The following is a 25,230-nucleotide window of genomic DNA, read 5'->3' on the forward strand; positions in this document are numbered from 1 at the left end:
CAATAGGAAGAAGGATCTATCTTGTTCATATTTGCTTCGTCATAAGGAGTTGGGAGGTGTCCGATAAACCTTTATTGAAATGACATGACATGACAAAATTCCTAACTAATTTAGTAACCTTAAAATTTCTCCTTTTACTGAACAACTATATAGGTGTACAGTGATTGCTGTGTGTAAAGCCCTGAGCACATTTTTGTAGAAGAGCTTTGAGGCTGTAAACATAATGCCCAAGCATCTGCCCAACTGAATTCCTTGTGTATTTTTTATGAGCTCTTTATTAACCAGCTTGTGTCCACACATCCATATTCCCACATTTTCCCCTGTGCTTTAGCCATATTAACCTTGAGTTTCCCAGATGCATTGTAACCCTTCCTTACAAAGGGTTTAACACATGATATTCCTTTCACAAGAAATGGTCTTTTCTTTTTTTAGATTTCTTCTCCCGATCCATGTTGTGTGGATGGACGCATTTGACAAGGTCCTACCTTCTACTGTATGAGGTTGGAAAAAGTTAAGTTTATTTTTTATAGCACTTATTACAAGTATAATTGTCATTTGATGTTATTTTGATTTCCTCCTACTAGGCAGTTCTATAAGGAACTATGGATGATTTGACTCATAGTTATATCTCTAGCACATTGTACAACCTGGCCCCTATTTGGCCTGTTTGACAGTTGGTTTCTCAGGATCCAGTCACACTTCTGTACATAAAATTATGATTTTGTTTAGGGTAGCAGTATGTCCAAATGCTTGAATTCCCTAACTCTTCAACAACTAAGTATAGTGATGACACATTTCTGGCCAATGACAACGGGAAAGCTATAATTGTCCTGTTAAAGAGGCAGATGTAGCAAGAACACTACTGCCCCCTTTCCTGACCTTGAATGTGAATGTAAAGAGTGAGGCTATAGAAGCTATTTTGAGACCAGAAAAACCAGCAGAAAGATGAAAAATAACATACTTTCATCATGGTGAAGCAGAAAGATAGCATTACAGGATCATGATCACTTACACAGATGGGATGGGATTTTACCCAAATTGGTTCAAATATGGAGACTGATACTACTACATACACCAAGAAGATATGAAGAGATACATTCCTCACATATTGAATCTCTCTGAGAAGATTAAGAAAGATAACCAAGCAGATATAAAAATGGCTTGTGCAAAGGCAGGGGATGATTGGTCCTGGATTTTGTGGCTAGGAAGTAGAGCCAAGGTGGAGATTCCTACACAGTTTGAACTTAGTTGCTGGTGATTGCATGGTTTGAACTTCACTAGCACCAATGGAAGGAGCAAGTGGGCTTTCCTTGTAGCTTGCCCAGATGTGGCACAGGAGGATAGGGAAGGGAGATTTTAAAAGCTGTCAGTAGTGGGGCGCCTGGGTGGCTTAGTCGGTTAAGCGTCCGACTNCCAAAAAGGGAGTCAGACATTTTATTACATGTGGCACTACATTAGTAACTGCAACCATGTACCTCCATATTCTTGTTACTAGCAGACAATCACAATCCTAACTGTTCAATAGGTGCTGAAAAAATACATGGTATTTGTCTTTGAGGTATAATTGAACTGTAATGTATTTGAAGTATACAACATAATAAGTCTATATTTGTATATAATAAAATGATCACAATAAGTCTAGTTAACATCTGCCACCATACATAATTACAAAAAAAATTTCCTTGTGATGAGGACTTCTAAGATTCATTCTACTAACAACATCTGAAGATGCAGTAGAGTACTAACTATGGTCACAAAGCTTCACTGCATCCCTGTGACTTATTTTATAACTAAATATTTGTACCTTTTTGATCCCCATACCTGTTTTGCCCATCCTCCCACACCCCTCACCTCCAACAACCACTGTCTTCTCTAGAGGTAGTTAGGGTTAATTTTTTTCAAGATTTCACATACAAGTGAGATCATATGACATATGTCTTTGTCTCACTTACTTCATTTAACATAATGTCCTCAAGGGCCATCCTTGTTGTAAATGGCAAGATTTCCTTCTGTTTCATGGCTAAATGATATTTCATCATATATACATAAATATATACATACATACATGCATGAATATACGTGCATCATATCCATATATCCACAATATCTTTATTCATTCATGTGTCAATGGACACTTAGGTTGTTTCCCTTTCTTGGCTCTGTGATAAACATAATGGTGCGTGTATCTTTTCGAGATAGTTTTGGTTTCCTTGAGATAAATACTCAAAAGTATAATTCTTCAATTATATGATAGTTTTGTGTTGCGGACAAAATGACACAAAGACAAGACACACACAAAAGACGGACACAGACACAACTCCGGCGGGAGGAACAATTCTACGCAAGACCCCCTTGCGGTTTATTTTATACCCCGGTAACTGGATACAAACTGAAATCTACAAGATGCATTCCTTTACCAAATAAGGGCAAGTAGCCAAACACATTCCAAGGACGGGGGGAGCAAAGGGAGGAAGCGACCACAACATGTTTACTGAGAGGCCTGCCCACAACTCCAGCCTCCTCCTTATTTCTAAGGAGGGCATGTTCCCTCGTGTGCGAGCAGATCATTAACCTTGGACATTGTGTGCAGGCCTCTTGGCAGAACGTCCTGTTTGCAGGCACGATCTGCCCAAGCAGAGAGTCCCGTGTGCAGGCACATCCCCGTGTCCCTAACCACGCTTTCTCGTGGTCACTGTTGGGCTCCCACAGTTTTGTTTTCATTTTGGTGGAAACTCCATACTGTTAAGGATAGTGGGTGTACCAGTTCATGTTCCCACCAGCAGTCCATAATGATTCCCTTTGCTCCACATTCTTACCAACACTTGTCTTTTTGATGATCACCATTCTAACAGGTGGGAGAATACCTCCATGTAGTTTTGATTCACATTCCCCTTATGCTTAGAGATGCTGAGCATCTTTTCATGTACCTGTTTGCCATTTGTATGTCTTCTTTGGGAAAATATCTATTCAGATCTTCTCATCTTTTAAAATTGGTGTGTTTTTCACTATTGAGTTGTAGGAGTTCTTGATATGTTTTGGACATTAACCCTTACAGATACATGATTTGAAAATATCTTAGATTCATTACGTTTTTTCATTTTGTTGGTGATGCAGGACCTTTTAAATTTGATGTAGCCCCATTTTATTGTTGTTGTTGCTTTTGCTTTGTGATAAAGTCCAAAAAATCATCAGCAAGACCAGTGTCTAAGAATTTACTGCTTGTTTTTTTTCTAGGAATTTTATGGATTTTGGACCATTCAGGTTTTTAACCCATTTTGATTTTTTTGTGTGTGTGTATGTTATAAGAAAGTGGTCCAGTTTTATTCATTTGCATATAATTGTCCAATTTCTTCAACACCATTTATTGAACAGACTGTCTTGCCCACTATATATCCTGGCCTCTGTTACTGTATATTACTTGACCATATAAACTTGGGTTTATTTTTGGGCAGCTATTCTGTTGTATTGATTTACATGTCTGTGTCAGTACTATACTGTTTTTATTATTATAGCTTTGCAGTATACGTTGAAATCTGGGATTGTGATACTTCTAGCTTTGTTCTTTTAAGATTTCTTTGACTCATCAGGGTCTTTTGTGATTCCATACCAGTTATAAGATCATTCATTCTATTTCTGTGAATAATGTCATTGGAACCGGTGGGGATTGCATTGAATCTTCACGTTACTTTGGGCATGGACACTTTCACATTATTCTTTGACTCTATGGTCACAAATACCTTATTTATTTGCATCTTCAATTTTTCATCAATGTCTTAAAGTTTTGAGTATACAAGTCTTTTCCTCCTTGGTTAAATTTATGTCTGAGTATTGTCACTGACACAATTGTAAGTGAAATTAATTTCTTAATTTTTTTCTGATAACTTGTTATTAGTGTAGAAAAATGCAAATGAGTTTTATACATTGATTTTGTATCTTGCAACTTGACTGAAATTTTATCAGTTCCAAAAGTTTTTTGGTAGAGCTTTAATATTTTCTATAAATATCCAATGCAAATAGTAATAGTTCTATTTCTTCCTTTGCAATTTAAGGTTTTCTTTTTTCTTTTTCTTGCCTAATTGCTCATGTTAGGATTTGTTATGTTGGATAAAAGGTGAGAGTGAGAACTCTTGTCTTGTTCTTGCTCTTAGAGTAAAAGCTTCCAGCTTTAAACTGTGTGAGTATGATGTTAGTTGTGGCCTTGTAAAATATGGCTTTTATTAAGTTACAATATTTTACTTATTTACCTACTTTGCTGGGAATATTTTTTACTATAAATGTATATGGAATTTTGTCATCTATTGACATGATCATCAGATTTTTATCCTTCATTTTGTTAATGTATCATGCTGATTGACTTTCAGATAAACCATCATCTTTGCATCTCTGAAATCGCATTGATCTTGGTATCATCCTTCATGTATTATTAAATGTACTTTGCTAATACCTGTTAAGGATCTTCGCATATGTGTTTCTTAGTAATCTGGGCACGTTTTTGTGTGTGTGTGTGTGGTGTCCGTGTCTGGTTTTGATATCAGAGTAATGCTGGCCTTGTAAAATGTGTTTGAAAGTATTCCATTTCCTAGGTTTTTAGAAGATTTTGAGACACATTAGTATTAACTCTTTAATCTTATTTAAATGTTTAATGGAACTGATCAGTGAAGCTGTCTGGTCCTGGACTTCTGTTTGTTGGGAAGGTTTTCATTACTCTTAAATTTCCTTATGAGTATATTTTTGCACATATAGGTGGTTTAGGAGGAAGTTAATGGAGGACCATGAGGGAGAAGAAAAGGAAAAATAGTTGGGGAGAGGGAGGAAGACAAACCATGAGAGACTCTTGAATGCCCAGAACAAACTGAGGGCAGATGGGAGTGGGAGAGAGGGGAAGGGGGGTGATGGGCATAGGGGAAGGTACTTGTTGGGATGAGTACTGGGTATTATATGAAAACCAACTCGACAATAAACTATTTAAGAAAAAAATTTCCCTATGAGTAATTGATCCATTCATATTTCCTATATACTCATGATTCAGTCTTGTTAAGTTGTATGTCCAGGGATTTAACCATATCTTCTATGATGTTCAATTTGTTGGTGTATAACTCATAGTAGTCTCCTATAACACCTGTATTGCTTGGGTATCAGTATCTCTTTGTTTCTGATTTTATTTAAGCCTTCTTTTTTGAGAGTCTAGCTAATGTCTTGTCAGTTGATTCTTTTCAAACAACCCTATCTTAGTTCCATTTTTATTTTTTGTCTTATTCTATACACCATTAACAAATACATTGATTTTTCACAATTTATCAAGTAAGTTTATAAGGTATTCAAAGGCTTAGACTTTTCAGAGTTTCAAACTGTTTATTTTTCTGTATATACTATGCTTTTTAACTTGGGCTGAGGTATTTTCCCAGAATTAGAATGTAACATTGATACAGACAAGGACTGAATCTGTTTTATTTACTATCAATACCTCAGTGGGGTGCCTGGTGGCTCATTCGGTTAAGCATCTGACTTTGGCTCAGGTTATGATCTTGTAGTTTGCAGGTTCGAGCTCTGCGTAGGACTCTGTGCTGACAGCTAGCTCAGAGCCTTGAGCCTGTTTTGGATTCTGTACCTCCCTTCCTCTCTCTGACCCTCCCCTGCTCGCTCTCGCTCTCTCAGAATTAAAACATTAAAAAAATTAAAAACCTCAGAATTTACTACATTATTTCAAATATGTCTCAATAAATACTTGATAAATGAATTAATAAAATTTACTACTGATACCTGTAGGCAAGAACCCTGACTTGCACTTAGGCTTTTTTAACACACAAGAGAGCCTATACGATTTATTAACAGCTTAAAAACTTGTACATGAGGCAGTTGGAGAAAAAGTGATTCAAACATCAACCATATCTTTGCTGTTACATAAGATTCTGCTGAGATTTTTTAAATGTAGGTCAAATGGAAAATGCAAAAAGGTAACTTAATAGTAAGAGCTCCTCCGAATTAGGAAAATTCACACTTTCCCAAAACAACAGTCTTAGACCACTGAGGACAGGACATATATTTTGCCCTATACATTTCAATAGCAACTAAGACTGTTATCTAATGAACTAAAGAAGTAAAGTTTATGTAAATCCCCATATTACCAAGATAAAGTTATATCAATTATTTTAATTCATGAAACAGATGCTTATGAGGAGCTATCTAACATATGTTAGATATCACCAGAGGCATTGGGGATATACAGGTCCATATGATACAGGCTTTGAACTTCAGAAGATAACAATCCAGTCAGATAGATAAGTACATGGCAAACAATCACACAGAAGAGTGCTCAAGTATAAACAAATTCTAGTGGGAACATGCTGCATGTAAGTGGCTACCTGAGGGTGAAAGTTATTACAGGTCAAGACATGAGCATGAGGAAAAGCAGAATAAGCAGAAGTAGTGACTGATTATGAGGTTATTTCATTAGAGGTCTTGGAGGGTAGGGTAGTAGAAGATAACAAAGTTAAACTAGAATGGTAGGTGAAATTCATACTGGAAATGGCCTTCTGTGGTTGTGAGGAGTGTCTAAAACTGGAGAATAAATCCTGACTGGGACAATATTGCCTACAGAAATGCTTATTATTTAGAAAATTGGATGTAAGGTAGAAATATTCATTCAGCTTCAAAAATCCTGTATCTTTAACAGCCCATCCCTAATTCATCTAGATAAATGGTACTAAATGTGTTATGGGATATAAAAAAATAATAAACATGATTTTTTCAACAAACAAAGATTGAAATAAATGATACTCCTTCAAAACTATTGACTTGCAACTCTGGACACCTATTCATTCTGCTAGTGAGGCTCATGATTTTTGGTTTACTGAAATTGTTTTAGAAAAATTTTCACATTCTTATGAATTATCTGCAAAGTGGAAAATATCTTGTGTCAGTTTGCATTTGAGTTTTAGAAACAATTGAATATCATTTTGGATAGAAGCTTAGTGAATAATGTGGATGGTTGAATTGGTTAATATTATGTTAACAGTATTAACAAAACAAAAACAAAATATGGTTAATACTATGTTAACAATATCAGCATAATATGGAAATTGAATGTGACTATACTTTAGTGATATTTAATTTTTTAGTTGGAAAGACACAATGCAATTGCAATTCTAAAAGATACTATCATTGACATGAATGCATGATCTCCCAAAATGGTAATTTTGAAGGACAACATTTACTATACACAAAAAATTCTTAATGATGGTGGTATACTATTATAGAGTTCAGTGGGTCTAAGTAATAGCCTCCCCTCACCTAAGTGGTAAAAGGCCAAGAGGCAGAGGCAGGCTAAGAGCATAGCAATGTCTGTGCTGGCCACCATCCTTTACATGTGTGTATAAACCCTTTATAGAAAAACATATATATCCCTTTGCATGCTTCTAACATTTGTCATCACATAATTCCCTCTTCTTATTGTCCATAATTCTAACCTGAAATCCTCTGATCCTCAACATCTGTTAAGACCTTAAGAGATGACAAACCCAAGACATACTGTTTTTTTGTTTAAAACATAGACTTTTCCTTGCACAAATGTTACAGAGTATACAGAGACTGCTGTAAGAAAAATCCAGACATGAAAAAAATCCCCATAACTCCATCATTTTATGACTGGAACATTTTGCTCCTGGAACAACATTTACTCATTTTCTCTACCCCTTGCCCCTGGTAAACACCATTCTAGTATGATGATTATAATGCTGTATTATATACTTCATTATTGCTAAGACAGTAAATCATCACTGTTCTCACCACAATACAGTAATGGTAATTATGTGATGTTATGGATGTGTTAGCTAACTACTGTGTTAGTGATCATTTTGCAATATGTAAAGATATTAAATTAATACATTGTATACCTTAAACTTATACAATGTTACATGTCAATTATATCTCAATAAAGCTGGGGGAGTGGAAGAAAGTTACCAAAGATAAATTAATCTAAATAGAAGTAAACTGGCAGCTATGCTTATGACTTCGGGGTACCTAGGTGGCTCAGTTGGTTAAGCATCTGATGGGTCAGGTCATGATATTGAAGTTTGTGGGCTTGAGTCCCCAGTTGGACTTTGTGCTGACAGCTCAGAGCCTGGAGCCTGCTTTGGATTCTGTGTCTCCCTCTCTGTCTGACCCCCCAGCTCATCCTCTCTCTCTCTAAAAAATAAACATTAAAAAAAACACATGACTTTGGTTTTAAATTCCATTTACCAATTCTATATAAAAAATCTTACTGAAATTCATTGAAGAATCGATGCCTTCCTAATGTTTATCAGTTATTAAATTCTTTAGAAGAATAACAGATTTTTTTGTTTTTAACAAAAACGTTCCAAAAAGGAAACATACTGAGAGTTTTAGATAGACTAGAATAATCCTTTTCCAATGTTTTAAAATGAGAAGATCAAAAGTCATGTAAGGCATAAATTGTTTCTTAGCAACAAAATTTAATAATATAACTATTTCCAAATTAACTATTTCCCCCAAAAAAGTCATTGCTATTTCAATTCTTCCCCTCTCCTTTGGTGTATACACATATTAAGAATATTGATTTTTCTATAGCTGACTCTCAGATGATCCATTTGTACCTAGGTGAAGCTCCTAGGAAAAGTAGACAGTACTTTCCACACTGCTGCAGGCCTCAGAGAATGCTTCCTGCTTGTCAAACAGTCCAGTACATTGGCATTCATGTACAGACACGCCACTGAGAAACCCTGACTGGGAGGCAGCTTTTCGGGACTCAGATACTTCAAGATATTTTATCAATGACAGGGCCTTAAATAACTAGTTGGAAAAAGGAACATTCAGGTGAGACAGTTACCAGAAGTTCTGAGGTATTTCTTCCGAATTCCTGGAAGAGTATAAGCCTTTCTATACACCACATAAGCCTGATGCTAAGGTTCAGTTATATAAGAAGATAGTTGACTACCCTAGCAGCAGAATACAGCCATCTTCCACCATACAATTTCACAAGCAAGTAGAATAGTATTCTGTAGAACAAGGTAAAAGTAAAGCCTGCCTAGCTACACAGTGGCCAAAAAATACAAGTCCTCTAGCATTGAGCATCAAATCTGCCCACTCAGTTGTCCAACTGCCAAAACAGTAGGACAAACTCCTGCTAATTTACATGAAATTCCTGCCTTTGGTGATGCGTAATATGGAGACTGAGCCTATTGTGATGTTCTTCAAACAGGTGTACTGAGTAAAATCCCAGAGTAGGTTCCTACTGGAACTATAGTTACATGAGATGCAATGATGCAGCAACATAAGTAAAGCATGGGACTTTGTCAGTTTAAGGTTACCTGGTTCTGAGATTCGATGGTGAGCCATCTCTTTTGGGATCATGGAAAGCTATTCAAGACTATGTCCCTTTTAAATGAACAGGATGAAGGGTGAGTTTTCCTAATAGCCTGAGGACTAAACAACTCATAATGGAGGGGGAGTTAGACTCCAAGTCAGTTCCATAGCTGGGGATAGTAAGTGTTCAATAAATGTTAACTATTAATGTTTTTACTATGTGTTCAGCACTTTGACAAACGCTTATATTTCATGAAATCCAACTGTTCTATAAACAAGGACTACTATTTAAGTTTTATACGTGAAGGAACTGAGGTTTGAAGTTTAAAATTATTAGGTGAAATGACCAAGGTTGTATAGCCATTGAGTAATAGATCAGATGGTACCAAAGAAGGCTCAAGACTAATGGATATGCAGTAGGTCTATTATACCTTCTATCTTCCTGGGCAAAGTAGTTTTCATTACAGAGTCTCCTTCCCTAAATTAAGGCATTATTTCTAGTTTTCCTTTATAACTATCCTAAATGCTCTCTAGTACTCATTTTAATATATTCTTATGCGTATAATGAGCTTGAAGAATACCATAGATAGAAAGCTGGTGGACTTTATCTCTGATCCATGTTCCTGGAGAAATTGTTAGGATGAGCCTGTTCACGTGGTGCTTACATCTTACTGAGCTGGCAAACTGTCAAGGGGAAGAATGTGACATGAGACATTGACATTTGTTTTGCATATTCTGATCCCCTATAAGATTTGTCACATTGGAAATGGATATTGGGAGTTTATGAGTGTTAGTTTGAAAGGATGCTTTGCTGCATGAATGTGGAACATGTAATAAACAGACTCTGGCCTATTTTTTCCCCTTTAACTACAAGGCTGGTAAATCACTGTTTTAGAAAGAAATTCACTCTAGAGAACCCAAAGATTGTGATTCAGAAGATCTGACTTGGGGGTCCAAGAATTTGCATTTCTATTAAATTCTAATCACATTCTAGTGACTTGGTATTACATCTCTTCCCCTCATCTCTAAAGTATAAACATATCAGTGATAGAGATTTTGTGAGCTGACTCCTGGATGATCCAGGTTTACCTGGATAAAACTTCTAGGAAAAAAGTAAGCTGTGTTGCTGATGGAGACTTGTCTTGGAACCACATTTTTAAAAACACTGTCCTGGAGTAGAGATTTCAACTCTGGCTTCACTGGAGACTGCCTTGTATACATTAAAACCAAACAAACGAAAACATGAAAACAAAAAACCTCATGCTTCAAGTCCTATTCCAGACCAACTAAATCAGAATCTTTGGAGGTGAAGTCCAGGTATCAGTATTATTATCCACAACCCCTACTCTCTCATTCTCCACTGATGGATTAAAGATGCAGCCTGAATTGAGACCACAGACAGTATGTTTATACGTCAGCCATAGAGAACTGTGGGTTCTGTCTATGTTGAGACTTGATTTTGAAATACCTATAAATGAGAAATACTGAAGAAATACTGAATTAATGAGGCATTGATATCAAATTATTCTGAAAAATTTATATCTCTTACTTATACAGATGACAGCTGACTTAAAAGACTGTATTCTTGATGACCTGTTACAGTGGACTTATAAATGCAGTGGTTTTCCTTGGATGGGTTCTAGAAAGTTTACATGATGAAACTGAGCTTTACTGGCCCAACTGGAATGGTCATTTATGCATACATGAATCTGTGTGTGTGTGTGTGTGTGTGTGTGTGTGTGTGTGTGTGTGTGTNAAAAGAGATGCAGAAATAAAAAGGAATAATGAACACCTCTTAAGATAGCTCATGTCTTTCTTCCATCTCAAGAAGGTTTTCAATATTAACCCCTTTGGGACCAATTTTAATGGTTTAATTCCTGCTTAAGTATGTTTTGTTTCTCTGAAAATTATTTTCTCTAAAATTTCATAACCTTTTTGGTATATGTATGTATCCATTCCTTAGTGTGATCATTCAACATAGATTTTAAGTATTTTCAATAACAATTGCTGTCAAACTATAAGGAGACAAACCCTAAAGAATGACTATGGGCTCAGGGAAAAATTAAGAAATATATTTAAAAGACAGAGTTCAGGTAGAATGGTTTCATTGATTAAATTCAAATGTTTGATTTAAACTACTTTCTACTTTTATTTGCTTCTAACATTTACTAGACAGCTACTGTGCCAGGCCTGAGTAGTGTGTTGGGAGCACTAAGGAAGTAAAATTAAAGAGGGTAACAAAGCCCTTTTTCTCATGGAACATATATTTTGTGGAAAAAGAAAGATCATAAACATAAATTAGGAATTAATAATTTTATAATAAAAGTTAAGTTAACGTGAAAGAAAGTAATTGAGGCCTTTCTTTAGACTGGGTTGTTCACAAAGACTTACTAAGCAGGTATATTGATGCTGAATCTGAATGACAAGAAGGAGCCAGGCTAAAAGCCAGGGAAAGAGCATTACAGGCAGAACGACTAACTTAAGATAAAGAACCTGAGGTGGCTCTGAATCTGGCTTGTTGAAGGAGCAAAGACATTGGGCTAATGCGGGAGGGGTAAGTGGTACAGGTATTTTGAATACACAAAGCTTCAGGGGTGCCTGGATGGCTTAGTTGGTTAAGCATCTGGCACTCAGTTTTGGCTTAGGTCATGGTTGTGATCTCCAGTTTCATGAGTCGGAGCCCTACATCAGGCTCTGCACGGACCATGTACGTCCTGCTTGGGATACTCTCTCCCTCTCTCTCTCTGCCCATCCCATGCTCATGCTATCTCTCTCTCAAAATAAATACATAAAAAAAAAAAAAAACCTGATACTGTGAATTTCTCAAAAGGTCCCAAGCAATGATAACCCTGCTGGTGGTGGAACACATTTTGGCGGTGGTGATGTAAGTGAATTTCTATGTGTGAGTCTACAGTTAAACACATAGGAAAGAAGGAAGAGAGCAAAAATTTAGAGATGGAGGACATAAGACCAGAGAGTGGTCCCCACAAGCCAGGAAGTGCTTCCAGTAGATGGGAGTGTCAAATGAAGTTGTAAAGATAGCATGAGGACACATACATGCACCTGCACTGAGCATATAACAGCCCTTCGAAAACTTGGATAGCGTGAGTTCAATTCTAATATGCTCTGAGTTTCAAGTTTTATCATTCTTCTGCAGCCTTCAATCCACCCCCACCTAATGCCTGAAGACCTCACTGCCTATATTCATAAAAAAATTAGCAGGATCAGCTACTTTCTCCTTAAAACCCATACCCATCAATTTAAAAAACTTCTGTTTCCAACCTTTGCTCCTGAGGGAAAGTAAATATAGCCCTTCCTTATGGTTGTTAACTCAATTCCTCTATCATTTCACCATAAGATGTGCTCCCCATCAGATTTTTTTTCCTCCAATACATCACTGATGTGTTAATGGTGAGCAGTGACCTTAGTTGGTCTTTTCTAATGGCTTATTCCTTTCTCATTTTACCTTTAAGGAAGTGACATGTAATGATGTTCTTCCCAATTAAACATGGGAAGTTTGTGATAGGGGTGGGCAAACATTCCTCTGAATTTAAAAAAAACAAAACATTCAAAACAAACCCCTCCCCAGTGGCTGAGCACTGTGCAGGATGTGAGGCTAGAAAGGGTACTGACCTTCTTGTGACCCTGGGGAGCAGTAGCCGGAACGTGAACCAAAATCTTGAGATAAGAAAAGAGGAAAACGGGGAGAGATTTTTGCTTATAACATAATTGAGCTACTGAACTAAGTGATGGTGAAAGAGAAATTTTCCTAAAATATTGGAGAGAATTTCTGTTGCTTAAGCCTATCAAGTTAAGGATTTTTATTATGTACAGTTTATAGCAGCCTCACTGATGGACTCCACCATAGCAGAATGTACTTTCTATTATAGTTGTTCAAGACAGACCATAGTTTCTCAAACCCCTCTCCTTCATCTTCCACCTTACTTCCCTCCCTCCATTCCTGAACTTCTCCTCCTTCCTCCCTCTCTTGCCCAATCTCTTCCTCCCTTTTTCTTTGTCTCCAAAACTATTTTAACTTCTCAATCTACCCCACATGGTACAGAACTTCTAACCTACAAAAGGCATTTGTAAATGATTATTGGTATTCACAGCAATTCTTCACTGGCCTGTTACTTCAATTCAGATTTCTGGCTGGTGCCCAGGCCTTAGTTTTATCTCTCCTTGACAATTCTGACAGGGATGATATTTGTGGCTAACTTATTCAATGCTGTACAGCCTGTCACTCTCATACCTGGTGTGGATCATTTTGGAGACATAAGATGCACATGTATACAAATGAATTAGCCACATAAGTCCAGCTAAAAAGGAAATAAATGTTAATCAGAATAAATAACAAAAAGGCAAGCTAAATTTTCTCAGAACGTCATAGTCCGTTTACCATTTATTTGCTTTGTGAATTTTATCAATCTGGAACTTAGAAAATGTGTAGCTTTCAGAGGACTTCATCTTAGTTTTCATCTGTAATAGGTCATCAACATATACATGTGATAAAATATGTTACATTTTGTAGAACACAGGATATTTTCCTTAAGGGTAGATACTATAAGATTATTTCGATAAGTACTTCAATAAAGGTCATAATTGCTTTGCCACTCTAAAGACTTTCCCCATGGCTGACACTGAAATGGATTTCTGTGCAGGTTGTTTGGGTGGGTCCTACAATGATGCCAGGGTTTCCTGGTTAGTTGAAATTTGGCTTTGGTGGGATTCTGCCAGTGGACTTCAGGTACCTTTATATGCTTGAGTGACTTTTTTCACCCCAAATCAGAAATAAAACTCTAATTCAGCAGAAAGGTTTATACAGTTTGGGTGGGGAAAGGATAACAAATAAGTAAAACATGGACCTTCTTGTGGTGAGTGTGAATAGGAAACATTGAGGTATTCTCAGAACTGAATCTGCAGATTGATATTTGTGCTGCTTAAGTGTGCGCCAAGCTGCACCTGGGGTTTCTGATTACTTGCTCTGCTTCCTGAAGACTCCATGGTTTGTACTTCAAAACAGCAAAGTTTTGATCCTGGCTCTTTCTATAAGCAGTTTGTACCAAAAGATCGGTGTCCAGATATCTCATATCTAAGAATTCCATAGCTCCACAAGAGAAGAAACCTCAGTCTTTAGAAGATGGGGTACATAGCCTGCTATGCACACTAAGGCAGGCGGGCCACTACTGCCCCAGTGCACATGGCTGTGTTCTCTGTGACTAGACAGGCAAAGGGAGATCTAGAAGGCAGATCCATAAAGTTCTGTGATCTTGTTTGCACCCTGCATTGCCCCCCTGCCAACACTAACCCAAATGCAAAGAGTTAGTACTCAAGATAACAGGCTTCTGCTCTAATACCCATCTCAACCTGAGGAGTTAGCCTCTTCTATGGGAATTTGGTTCGATTTTGTCAGTTACCAATATATTGCCCTTGTGATTTGTAATCAGTACTTCTTGTATTTTTTTAAATTTCTTTTTATTTCAATAGCTGTCATGAATATTTATAGAAAGTCCACAGTACTCACTTTCATATTTCAAGTTATATTCAAATTTATTCAAAGATAAAATCAACCAAGTATTACCGGAGAAGTCTACATAAATAATAGAACTGATGATTCAGACCTACAGTTCATAATTCTGTCCCCATATGATTTGCATAGGTTACAGAAATGTTTTTTCTTAACACAATCTTTCTGTTCCTCCTCTCCACTTTGACATATTAACTTTTGCATTTCTGGCAATTCTTTCTGTTGCAAAAGATAAAATTTCAGCCATTTCAACATTAAAAATAACCATAAATTATCTGATTTAATCAAAGTACCTGGAATCAGTGAAAACAGTTTTGTTTGGTTTCATGAAATAAAAACTGCCTTACTGTTCTTAGGATCATAGTGACATTTCCTCGGGCAATTTGGATGTGATTTGAAAATTACCAAAGTGGATTATACTATATGTATCAATCTGTTCTTATCATTGCAACTGAGACATTGAGATGAAAGTTGAACCTTATATTTTTCAATAGTTGAGGAACACCATGCCGGTTTTTACTAAACCTGATGAAAGAGAAAGTATGGTAAACTGGATGCATATAACAAACATGGGAGGTCGTAATGTTTCCAGGGTATGGCATCTTGCCATTGACCACAGCCTCTTGGAACAAGATAGTCACTGAAATAGTTAACAGATGTTAGCCATACTTGAAATATAAAAGTTCTATTGCTAAAAATTATGTAGGGTCAGATGGAGATTTGGCGCTTGGTCCATAATTTAACAGACTTGGCAAATGGCAAGTTGGGATCCAGAGGCATAACACATAGTACTGAGGCCACACACTTTGCACACTACGCAGAAGCTCATAAACTACTGACAATATGTATACTGTGCTAAGCCAGCTTGATTAAGTATTAACACAGTATTTGATACTTAGGGAAACCTGAAGTCAATTTTCACATCTACTAAATTAAAAAGTTATTTCTATTAGAGCAAAAGAGTAGACTTTCCTCCAAGTTCAAAAGCAGGTCTACAAATCGTAGTATTTAGCTTCAGCTTGCAATTTACCAATGACTGGATATTGCTTTTCATGGATTTCATAATTTATTCCGGAATACACATTAAAATTACATCTTTTTTCCCCACTCTTGTCATTTACTTCACATTTCAGAACAGCTTGACAGTAATGATTTTCAGATGAGTGTCTGTAGCTGAAATGGATCTTCTCAGACTTAAGTCACAAATTTATTCAAGTCAAGCATTGAAGGAGGCTTGTGCTACTTTAGAGTTTGTGGTTTTATTCACAGCTTTGCAAATAAAGTCACCAGCTTCCATCACTTTGTAAAGATTGACACCCTGATAAGGAAAAGAAGGGATACCAGGTGGGTTAGGGAGAAAGAAGAAAAAACATATTTAGGTTTATTAGTAGTTATTTCACAACTTGAAATTACTAAACAAAATGTTGCTCATTGTTGATCTAAAGGCAACATGTGTCTTCATGAATCCTGCAGTCAGTGTTTTAGATTTTTCTGTTTTATTAAAGCATATCTTGAACCTGACCCTTCTGTAAAATCATAGGCTAGCCATACCTGAAGAACTCAGTATAATTGAAGGTTGTACCTTAAACTCTAGGAAGGACAATAACAAAACTGTAAACAATGCTGAAGATACAGTGAAGGGCAATTAAAATTAGAATTGTTTGGAGGAGTTCATAGATAATGACTTAGGATAGAAAATCTTTTTACTGTGTAAAGAAATAAACTTGATAAACCTATAAGAGGTGGAGGAGGAAAAGTGAATGTATTATTTTAACCATATTCAAAAACACTATGGCATGATATTGAAGGAAGTAGCTGTAGGTCAAATAAAAGGAAGTAGTATTTAGTACACATCTGGAACTTGTTTGTGATGTTGTACTGGCTAAAAGCATAAACAGGATCAACAAAGGCTTAGATAAATCCATGAATGACAGATAGGCAGTTGGGTATGAAGGCCAAGTTCAGGGCATGCTCCTTATCTCTTGGGCTTAGTATAGCAAGAGGTAACCATCAAGGTCTCCACCCAGCACTTGTGCTGTCACTAAGGGAGACAGAGCATTAGGTGGATTACCCAGAGGTTTGCCCTCAGGTAGCATTTCATAAACTCCTATGTCCTCCTTTAAGATGGACTAGAAACTAAATGGACTTAAAATTAAATAGACTCAGGCTTCCGTGCTATTAATTCTTAATATTTATGTATAAGTCTGTCATTTTCTTAAAAGAGACAAATATAAATATTCACAGGCACAGGGCCTTTTCATAACAATGATCATAAGGAGATCATCATTTTAATACAACCAATTCACTCTAGAAACTTTTAGAGTAATGTTTCCTTTGTAGTTTACTTCTTTGTTTTTGGGGAATGATCAAGAGAAATGCTTTGTGAAGTGACACTTATAAATGATTCTCATATCATTTTGCTATTAAGTTGCTCTAGTGTACCAACATTGGCTTTGGTCTGAGTTAATTGTTTGGGTCCTGGGAATGGCTTTAGCTGGAATATGTTAGGCACATCTTAGTTGACATCCTAAATCCAGTGCTATTTAAGTTTTGTGAATAATTAGCTACATGTATCTTTCATTTTTGAGTTATACCCAGGAAGAAGTAATAGAAAGACCTTAGTCATCAGTGTTCTTTGCTTCCCAAGAATTCCATTGATAACAAGTATATACTGGAATTTGCTGACATTTTAACCAAAATTTTCATTTTGACCTTTCTCTATCATTTAACAGAGAACATTATGAAATAACATTGCATATTTAATATTGAGTCATTTGTCAGATGCTTAGATAAGTCTCATGTACTGTGATATGTTCTGGTGTTTTAAGAACCTCATATAGAATAAAGTTTCTGTCCTTGGATTGTTTATAGTCAAGCAGGCAATATGGAGCCCTGTTGAGGGGGGGAGGGGTCCTGTATTATAATTAAAGACACTGACAGAGATATGCCCAGCTGATTATGAGAGCAGAGATGGGGTAGTCAACTCACTGAGGAAAAAGAAAGTAGTGAGGAGTGTGTCAGGAAAGGGTGTCAAGGAAAGGAAAATTCTGATGTGAGTGTTACCTGGGGAGTGTGAGTCTTTGAGAAGGAGGATGTATGGGGCACTGTAGGCAGAAGAACAGTACAAAACATCTGAAAAAAAAATGTCATGTTATATATGTAGAATGATGGGCAGAGATGACCTGGAAAGTTATGACTAGGCCCTAATGAGGTGACAGAACACAGCTTTGCTTTTCAGGAAATGAGAACCCACTGATGGGTGCTCAAGCAGAAACCAGGCATATTCACATTTGTATTTTGGATGAAATCCTCTGACGGCAGCATGATGAATTTCAAGGCAAGTCAAAAGGCTGCACACCAGTGTGCAGGATGAATACCCAGGAAAGAAATAAGGAATTGTGCTGATGTGCTAATAGCAAGAGTAACAAAGAACAACCAACTAAAATATCTTACAAGTCAGAATAGTGGCTCTTGGTAATTCGACATGGGAGCCATAGTGACACAGGATTCTACAGAGGATCTTGGCTTATTAGCCGGGTAGCTGGTTTAATTGCAACTCCTACCCAGTGTAACAATCCTCTCCTTAAGTCGTGAATTCTTAGGAATGAAGCCAGGGCTTATTTGCATTTCAGCCCCCAACTTCTAGAACATGACCCAATACATCATAAGCATAAGCATCAACTAAGTTCACTTCAGTCTTCTAACTTATGGTCATACATTTCTACTAGAGAGGATTAAGGAATTTTGTAAATGAAATAATAGTTTCTCCTAACCAGGAGAGACAGGCAATAGCTTTTGATGTTTAGTCCCAAGTGATATCTGTCACCCAGTAAATGTTACTGAGCATATCTGTGTAAAGGAAACAGCTGTAATAATCATTCACTGGCTTCGGGGGGAGCTAGACACAGAAATAAGATCATTATACAACCTCAGAGTAGGTTCAGAGGTAGAAGCATACAGGTGGGCATGGAAACCCTAAGGGGAGGAATCCAGTGCTATGAACCTGAGGGTCAAGCAGGGAGCCACTGGAAGATTTTTTAATTCTTCCACTAAAAAAATAAATGTTTTATTTATTTCTGAGAGAGAGAGAAAGACAGCAGGAGCAGGGGAGGGTAAGAGAAAGAGGGAGACACAGAATCTGAAGCAGGCTCCAGGCTCCGAGCTAGCTGTCAGCACAGAGCCCGATGCAGGGCTTGAACCCACGAACCATGAGATCATGACCTGAGCCGAAGTCGGTCGCCCAACCGACTGAGCCACTCAGGCGCCCCGAAGATTTTCTGAAGATGGTGGCACCCCACTCTGCAGGTGAAATTGAGTATGGGGAGTAAGGCCATCTAAGTGGTGGTAGCAAGTGATACTGCAGGACCTTTCATGTAAGCAGTGTGAGGACAGAGAAAAGTTGAGAGAGTGGGGGGCAATTCCATTTTGTAATCCAGATGATGCTTTCTCATCTCAGAAAACATTTTTAACTTTTAATGATTTGTGAACTTTTTTCTTGCCTTTTATATTTTGTGTACCCCCGACAGACAGACAGACAGACAGACAGACACACACACACACACACACACACACACACACACACCCGCCTTACAGACTCGTAAGTAATGTGAACAAGCATGTGGTGGGCCAACTGGGTGGCTCAATTGGCTAAGCGTCTGACTTCAGCTCAGGTCATGGTCTCACTGCTTGTGAGTTTAAACCCCGTGTCAGTCTCTGTGCTGATAGCTCAGAGCCTAGAGTCTGCTTCAGATTTTGTGTCTCCATAGCTCTCTGCCCCTTCCCCACTCACACTCTCTCTCTCAAAAATAAATGAACGTTAAAAAAAAAAAAAGAAAGAAACAAGCATGTAGCAAAACTAAGTGCTAATTTAGGTGGATGTTGTAGAGTATGTGACTTGTCAGGTACTTTTTTAGAGAGATTTTTCTTGAACAGTAACTCATGCACTAAGTAACATTAAGCTCTCCTTTTCCCTGACCATTTCAATAGTGCCCTGGGCTCTTTGCCAGAAGCTCCAGTTGTCACTGCAAGAAAATCAAGATCTCCATTCCCTCCCAGGAAAACATCCATCCAAAACAAAACTGCAAAAATTACAATCCTAACGGCAAAGACACAGGCTCTAACTCACAAAGTGTGTGAAATCAAATCAGACGATACATGAAAAAGTATTTTGGAGGTCATGGAGCATGATAAAAATGTGAAATGGTAGCATTATTGGTGATGGGGCCATAGCAATAAGTTACTTTATAAAGCCCCCTATAGGGTTTTTATTGTGCTGTCCCACTGTGCATTTTAGCAGATAGCAAACGTGTAGTAAAACTTTGACCTCAAAATTGCTTCCCAAGTCTGAGACACATTCCCATTTGTATCTGCAAGGCATACATGAATATTAAAATATGTCAAATGACTTACTGTGTTGAGCCCCAAGCCATTAAGCATATATATCAAATCCTCAGTGGCTACATTCCCAGAGGCACCTTTTGCATAAGGACAACCACCTAATCCGGATACTGCAGAGTCCACCACATTAATCCCCATCTGGAAAACAAACCAAAACACTCAGGGCTTGTCTATTTATGGCACACAAATTGTTGAATTTCTATTTAACCTGTTCCAAAGAGCAAATAAGCAAAATCTAAGCCCATTAGGCAAACATAGTCACTTACTCACCTGCTGCTAGCACACTCCCTGGGGTGCTGATTTCTTTTCTATCTATTCTTTTCTATTTATCTGCTAGGCTAACAGAAACCTAAGGATCTCAGGAAGTAGAATAATCTTAGATCAAAATTAAAATGGTGTATTTGTTGATACCAGCACAACTGTAGAGGGTGAAGCTTCAGGTAAGATGAATTCACTCCCAGGTTTAGGGATTCTCCAACCGATTCTCTAGCTCTATTCTAATGGTATTATGTAAACACGAAATATTTCCAACATCACAGCTCAAAGTCATGTGCCTTAGAAGACCAGTCACAGTGGCAGGGTCACTGTATTTGAAGTAGTATTTTTACGGGTTCAGTTCACCCATTCAATTCACTCAATCTTTATTGAGCCATTATTTTGTATACCCAAACTTGCTGCTTTGGGAGAAGTGAAAAGATACTTGTAAGGCAAGACATCCACCACCAATACTAGCACCATCTCACAGTTATTGGGTCCTCATTAATTCCTGGATGTTATTCCTAACATCTTATGAGTATTAACTGCCAATCCTCACAAAACAAAAACAAACTCATGAGGCAGATATTCTTCTATCATCCTCAAATCACAGATGAAGAAACTCCAGTACAGCAGGATCATAGAATTTGCCCAAGGTCACCTCTGTCTCCAGAGAATTCACAATGAGATTTAAAGTACAAATTGGTACAGGTCTTATAGGTAGGGATATCAGAGGTAGACGTGTGTGTGCTAGCGATATTCTGGAAAACACGATCACTGTGGGGTCTGAAAGGGGCCTTGGAGATCAGGGGATTGGAGAAGACTGAGAAGGTATGGAGGCATATCATGCTCCTGTAAAACAAGGTGACAATTGGATAATCAGATGCTACCAAGAGGCCTAATCTAATTCTTCATCTCCTGGGCATTAAAGAAAAAGTCACATGATCTCAGCTAAAATGAGAAGCACCTGAAATCAGAACTCTCAGGTGGCTGGCTGACTCAAGAATCTGAATTTTTCACAAGATCCCAGATTCTGCTCTTGGTGCTACTCTGGGGATCACACTTCATTTTTTTAAAAAAATCTTTTTTGATAAGCTTTCTATTGTTTTAGATATTCAGAAAACTTGTGAAGAACAGAGCATTCCCATATATTATGAACCTAATTTCCTGTATTACTACATTATCTTACATCACTATGGTAAACCTGTCATAGCTGATGAACAAATATTGGTATGTTATTAAAGTCCATGCATTATTCAGATTTCCTTAGTTTTTAACTTAATGGTCTTTTCTGTCTTTCCGTTTGGGTTTGTCTGATGTTTTCCTAATGGGGTTAGACTAAAATTCTGAAATATTTCAAGTAAGACAACAGAAGTGTAATGCCATTCTCAATACAATCAAAGGTACATGTTATTAACATGATTTATGACTGATATGCACCTTGATCACCTGGCTGAGGTAGTGTTTGTCAGCGTTCTGCACTAGGAAGCCCCCATTCCCCACTTTTCCAGATTATACTCTTTGGAGGGAAGTCATTACGTACAGCTTGTGGTTAAGAGGTAAAGAGTATCTACAGAAATTATTTGGAAATCGCCCATTTGGGAGACTTTTATATTCTCCTCTATTTATTCAAATGTTGTTGTTGTTGTTGTTTTTTAATCAGTAGGGACTCATGGTATTTTTTTCAGTTTGGTTTATAATCCAATATTACTTTCTATAATTTGTGGCTCAGGTTGTTTGAGATTTGGTTTCTACCTCCTGCATCCCTTTGTCATACCAAGGGGACTGTGCTTTGTGAATCACTTGTCTAGATATCTCCTTGAAAGTTAAGAGGATACCTACCAAGACCTACAGGTTTTAAAAAAAATTTTTTGGATGATAAACCAAAATGTATAAGAGTGGTCATCACTAGGTGGTATAATTACAGGTCATTTAATTCTGTTTGTCTTTGTTTTGTAGTTTCTCCACAATGAACGCTAATTATATATAAAGAAAAAAAGGTCCGGGGGCTCTGTAAGCCTTAGCCTGTAGCAGAAATGAGACTGAACATAAATGAATCCAAGGTTCATTTCCTTGACTAAAATCATTATTTTACAACTAAGTGATTTTCCTAGCATGGGAGACTGCAGGGGTTAATATGCATACAAAATCTTTGAATACAGACGTGATCTGAGTGAAAGGTTACCTAGAAAATGGTCTTTCCCTCTTTCCTAGTGTCAGAATGGCTGTAGACAAGGATTTTATATCAGTAAGCTCTATTCCCAAATTAATTGCATCAATCCTACACAATATGTGACTTTAAAGCAAAGTGGAAGAGATTGTTAAAGTATACATTACCTGTTAAAGAGAACATTAAGATATTACTGCCTTTTAAATTCTCTCCAAAATAAAAAATTGCACTACTACTTTAAAAGCACTTTTTATGCAGCATCTCCTACATTCTGTTCTCTATTAAATGTGCAGTTCTGTTCCCTAGAAATAAATCTTAATGGATAATGTTACCCATATACTAAGTTATGATTTTCTTTTTAAACAAGTTGCTTTGGAAACTTCTAGTCTTAGTCAACTATAAAAATTTGTCTTTACTATGTAACTTTTCTTTACATCTACTTCCCTATTCCATTAGAAATGATACATACTATCATGTAAACAAATGCTTGACAGAGTAGGAAGAAAAATATTTATACTTCATTGATTCTTGATGGTGAAGAGAAGGACATTTTTATGCTTAATTATTAAAATCTTGATACTATAGTAAATGTCACTACTTTTACTATATTAGTATCATGTATTTGAAAGTAATAGGCTCTTAGATGATTTTATCATAAAGAGATTATCTGCATTAAAAGATTATTCTTAGAAATCCCTTTCCCAGGTCTCCAAACAGAAACCACTACTTTCCAGTTCCCTGAGGTGTGGGTGTGTGTGCACGTACATGTGCGTTCCCGGGGGGTGCGCACGTGTGTGTGCATTCACACACATAAGCACAAGAGGTTTTCTTGCACCATCGAGGGATTCTGGCAAGATCGATCTCAAAACAAAGCATTTGGGTTTTGTTTTGGAGACAAGTACATCTTCAGGTGAGTAGCCACAAGGTGGCAATGTAACTTCAAAATCCACCAAGTTAAAGTCAATCATTTGCAACCCCACTGTGTCCCAGCCCCCCCAAATGACAAATATGTAAATAAATCACTTTACATTATATAAATAAATATTTTCTCTTCAAAAGAGAAAACTTACACACTGTGGTTCAATATATTCAGTATATTTTTTTGTTAGTCTTCCTTTGAATGGAACAAATTTATGAAGGAAATTCTATGTGCCAGGGACTTGGAATACACACAAAATCTTGTAGCTCCTGGGGTTTATCATTAGAAATTAAAATTACTATATATTTTGTCTCTGAAAAGTTATCAAACTAGAAACCATGTTTTTTAGAGCTAAGAGAACTAATTCTCCCTGAAATAAAACCTGGAACTCAAAGGGTTCAGGCGTGGTTGGCTTCCACATTTCTCCATGCTCATGGTTAAAGCTATTAATCCAGTGACCAGGAAATGATAAACTTGTTGAGTTCAGTTACATGTGCTCTGTCTATTTGAGCTCTGCAGTTATGTGGTTGGACTTAAGGGCTGAGAAAAATGAATGAAGTAATAATGACCATGTTTTCTGGAAAATGGTAAATTGACTGTAGATCTACCGTGAGCACATCACTAGGTGCCACAATCTTAGGTGAGCTCTATGGAGTAGGACTCTTGTGTAGTGCTTAGATGCCCAAACCATGCTGATATGCTAACAAAAAGTACATCTTGACTTTTTCTTGGTGCTTTAAGAACTTATTTCCCAAACAAAACAGAAATACCTTAAGTGGAGTCAAATAATTTTGCAAAATTTACAATGTCCTATATTTTCATGATTTCAAAATATCTAATGGAATCTAAAACGTAGGTATTGAGGATACTAAAATCTTTACATACCAAAATTCTGTATGTTTCTTAAGTTTTGAAATGACATCTAATTTCTTTACCCTCTGAGATCAACTTCTTCTTTAAAAAAATCTGTTCTGTTAACTTTAATTTAAAATAAGATTATTTCTGATGGTGTGAGTTACTCATTTTTGGATTTAAGTTACTCATGATATAGTAATAAGAGATTTGAGAAAGGAAATGATTTTTGTCCAAAGGATTTTTTTTCCTATGAAGCTTGCCCAAGAAAATAGCCAGAAATATTAATATGGATTGATGTTCAAGAGTATGTATTCTTTGTAGCATGATTTGTAATAGGAGAAAAAAAGGCCATAAGTTAAATGTCCAATCATAGGGAAATAGTTAACAAATTAGGTAAGACAGACTAGTAGGAAACCATTAAGTATTTTCAATGATTATGTAATGGTATAGAAAAATAAGGATAAGAAATGGAAAGTTAGGAAGAAGATACTAACCACGCTTGGCCTCATTCATTGGTGTTTTTGACCCTCTATAGTAAGTAGGTAACACACATGTAATGTTTCCTGTTGTTTCACAGTCATCCCCTTCCTCTGCTAGAACAGCACCCAAAAATTATACTCAGCTTTCTCAGGCTCTATTTTTTTTTTTTTTTCCATTTCCGGGTTTCAATCCAAATCCTAGAGACGATTGCTTTTGGCATCCTCTGCTTTGTTCTTGAGTGGATAGTGCTCCTATACTTCACTTCTACAGTGACCACCTGTTCTCTCTCACAGATTGGCACAAAAT

General features: G+C 37.0%; 1 protein-coding gene and 1 long non-coding RNA gene across 5 annotated transcripts in view; one reads left to right on the top strand and one right to left on the bottom strand.

The window, feature by feature from the left end:
• The window catches only part of LOC144235539 (uncharacterized), a 162,947-nt gene that overhangs the window by 12,532 nt on the left and 125,185 nt on the right, over positions 1-25,230 (top strand). For 2 of the 3 annotated variants that reach the window (XR_013336237.1, XR_013336238.1), the window contains exon 1: positions 437-510. This is a non-coding gene — a long non-coding RNA (uncharacterized LOC144235539). Of the gene's footprint in view, positions 1-432; positions 511-25,230 lie in introns of those variants that run through there. The other variant, XR_013336236.1, reaches the window with a different exon arrangement.
• HMGCLL1 (3-hydroxy-3-methylglutaryl-CoA lyase like 1) overlaps positions 14,839-25,230 on the bottom strand; it is a 183,149-nt gene continuing 172,757 nt past the window's right edge. Inside the window, exons 8-9 of one of the 2 annotated variants that reach the window (XM_077769096.1) lie at positions 20,258-20,383; positions 14,839-16,166 (exon numbers count right to left, since the gene is read on the bottom strand). In XM_077769096.1, coding sequence (XP_077625222.1) covers positions 16,065-16,166; positions 20,258-20,383 — 228 coding nt within the window. In that variant the 3' untranslated portion in view covers positions 14,839-16,064. The remainder of the gene's footprint in view (positions 16,167-20,257; positions 20,384-25,230) is intronic. The other variant, XM_077769097.1, reaches the window with a different exon arrangement.

The sequence above is a fragment of the Crocuta crocuta genome, unplaced genomic scaffold, assembly GCF_008692635.1.
Source record: "Crocuta crocuta isolate KB4526 unplaced genomic scaffold, BGI_CrCroc_1.0 scaffold205, whole genome shotgun sequence".
NCBI classification, from domain to species: Eukaryota; Metazoa; Chordata; class Mammalia; order Carnivora; family Hyaenidae; genus Crocuta; species Crocuta crocuta.